Source organism: Triticum urartu, chromosome 3A (assembly GCF_056163025.1).
Source record: "Triticum urartu cultivar PI428250 chromosome 3A, HENAU_Tu73, whole genome shotgun sequence".
Classification (NCBI taxonomy): Eukaryota; Viridiplantae; Streptophyta; class Magnoliopsida; order Poales; family Poaceae; genus Triticum; species Triticum urartu.
The window spans coordinates 456,615,470-456,618,275 of record NC_141875.1 but is presented as its reverse complement, the minus strand read 5'-3'; the positions used below and the strand labels follow the sequence as shown (position 1 = coordinate 456,618,275).

General features: G+C 51.9%; 1 protein-coding gene across 1 annotated transcript; it reads right to left on the bottom strand.

The window, feature by feature from the left end:
• Nucleotides 1-265: 265 nt before the first annotated feature.
• On the bottom strand, nt 266-1,099 carry LOC125544361 (monothiol glutaredoxin-S5). Its single transcript, XM_048708024.2, has one exon. The coding sequence runs from the start codon at nt 987-989 to the stop codon at nt 573-575; it is 417 nt and encodes a 138-aa protein (XP_048563981.1). The 5' UTR covers nt 990-1,099; the 3' UTR covers nt 266-572.
• Nucleotides 1,100-2,806: the final 1,707 nt, after the last annotated feature.

The window sequence follows — 2,806 nt, the reverse complement described above, 5'->3', positions numbered from 1 at the left end:
TGTTGATTGATGGATGGTTTATTAGTAATCCGCAACTAAACACTGAAACAGTTGGACTGGAATGGAATCGGTAGCTGTACTGTACACACATGAATACCCTATTGACATAGGTTAGCCATGCCACCTGTATGCAGTAACATCCACCTATAAATCTTGTCAACAACCAACCATGACTTGAATCAAGCGTCCGTGTACCAACGAAAGCTAGACGCCTAACTTGTTAACTGAAAAAACAGAGAATGAAATTTCAGGCCGCAGGTGAAGATTTCCGTAAGAAGCATCTGATTCTCATTAACTCGGAAATAGAAACGACAAACGCTCTTCTTCCGTACTCATTCACATGCCCATGACCAGACGAAATAAATTACTTACCAAAATCAGTAACGCTAGCTGTCTGTTTCTTTTTTTCTCATATAAATATATTTTTTGAGAAAAAAATTAGCACACCATTAAAGAAACCCAAAATCCTAGAGTAAATCGGCCGCGGTGTAAACTTCGATCCGACGGCCAGGATTAAACCGCGGCACCGTCTTCTGACGAAAGGAAACTAAGGAAAGGAAGGAAGGGTCCGATCAGAGCCAGAGGGCGCCGGCCTTCTTGAGGATGGGCACGAGCTCGCCGGAGATGTGGACGGCCATGAGGCGATCGAGGCCTCCGAGGAGCTTCCCGCCGACGAAGACCGCCGGGAGCGCCGCTGCCTCCCCACCGTCCGGCACGACCCCGGCGAGCGCGGCCTCGTCGGCGACCTCGTGCACGGCGGGGTTGACCCCGAGCCCCTGCAGCAGCCGCTTCACCACGTGGGTGAGGCAGCAGGCCCGCCTCCCCACCACCACGACCGGGCTCTCCGACACCGCCCTCTCAACCCCCGCCGCGTCCTCCCGGGACGCCGCCGCCTCCGCGGTCTCCGCCTTGACGGCCACGGCCGGCTCCGCCGCCGGCGACGGGCGGGCCCAGGGCCGGGTGCTGCTGTAGGGGATTGCTTGGTACATTGCGCACCACTACGTGGATGCTCCCGACCTTCCCTCTTTTCCCTGTCTTGCGCCGGTGTGTGGTTCGTGTGCACGATGGCTGGGCGTCTGTGTGATGGCTTGGGGAGGCGAAGGGGCCCGATATATACAGGGAGGAGGGAGGTGAGGTGGGAAGGTGACGACAGCACGGCGGTAGTATGCGGGACCCGCAGGACGCGGGGGAGCTTTCCGCGGGGACTGCACAGCACACGAGTTGTCGCGGGGAGTGACGTGGAGGGGCGTCAGCCGCTGTCGGGGCCGCCGGATTCGTGACGACAGCTGCTGCGACGCGGACGGCGGCGTTGCAGTTGGGAGTCAAATCATGGGTGTGGGCAGCGCCGCGGAACAGCCAACGATGAGCGGGCTGAAAGGGTCTCACCGGACCGGAGTGTGGAATTTCGGGCGTTTGGCCGGTGGATGTTGTTTTCCTTGGCTCTGGCTTTGTTGAGCATCACCAAGGTCCTTTCTGGAGGACAACACTATCCGGTCTCGTGTCCTGAATTCAGATTCTTCGTGTTGGCCTCCTGAATGCAGATTCTTCGTGTTACTTGACTTGTATTTTTCCCGCACCGACTCTCTCTGACTTGATCAAGTTACTAGTACATTAGAGTTGAGAGGCACACTAGTGGTGGGAGCACAAATCACTGGTGCGGATAAAAAAAATTCCATCGAATTGGGACTTTATTCAACGAAATATTATCCGGTTACAATCTGCCCGTAGGTTGCTAATGACAAAATCTGGGCTTTGATCAAGCCAACTATCCATACCCTCAAACGTACAAGCACATTGAGCACATTGGTGGGCCGGGAAATTCAGGTCCCTACCAACATGATGAACTGAAAACAAAAAAAAACTAGGCATAACATTCTCCAATTCTTGTAAGACAGGCGCCGCAATCAAACATGAATTTTGATGTGAGTTCCATAGTTTGACAAGATCCAGGCAGTCAACCTCCATGATCACATGTGAATACTCGCGCAAATGGGCGAAGATCACCCCTTCTCTCATAGCCAGTAGCTCAACCACGAATGTGTCGGAAACTCCTGGCAAGGGCTTACACCATGCACCAAGAAACGATAGGTGAGATTGGGTCATGCAGCCTGCTCCACCCGGCAGAGCATCAGCGAAGATAGACCCCGTCCCTGTTGATGGTGATCCATCCCGCCTCCGGTGGTCTTAAAACAGTGTCCCATGCGTCCTCTGGCGCGATGGAATGTCAAGGATGGAAAGGGTTTCATGCACTCCTTTAATCGCCTGAACTGGATCATACCCATCTTCATTGTGTGTCCATCGGTTCTGTGATGACCATATGGCATGCATAGTTGTGATAATTTTGCATCTTGAGTCCTCTGAGAACATTGGGTCTAGCAAAATATCACGAGACCATGTTTCTGGGTGCAACCTTGGCAGGCAAAGATTAAATCTATCCCTTGCTGCAATCCAAATTTTTTAGCATATATACATGAAATGAGACCATGCATCAAGTCCTCCCCCATAGCGTGACAGATGTCACATATGCGAAGTGGTTTAATATGTCCATACTTCAATGTTTTGGAGTCCGGTAATATGTCGCGGAGCACCCGCCGCCGGAACGCCCTAACTTCGGTATGACATTCAGTTTCCAAAATGCAGACCACAACTATTTATTTGTCATTGAAGTTTCTGTAATCGTCCCTTCCTCTAGAGAGCTCAGCTTATTACGAGTCATGAGAGATCGGTACACTGACTTTACAGTATAGTTGCCTCACTTTTGCCCATGTTAGGCTATCTTCTTCCCCAAATGGATTAAGAGGTATGT

What these genes read in the sequence shown, in the direction of transcription:
- LOC125544361 (XM_048708024.2), bottom strand. Translation starts at nt 989, where the DNA reads ATGTACCAAGCAATCCCCTACAGCAGCACCCGGCCCTGGGCCCGCCCG.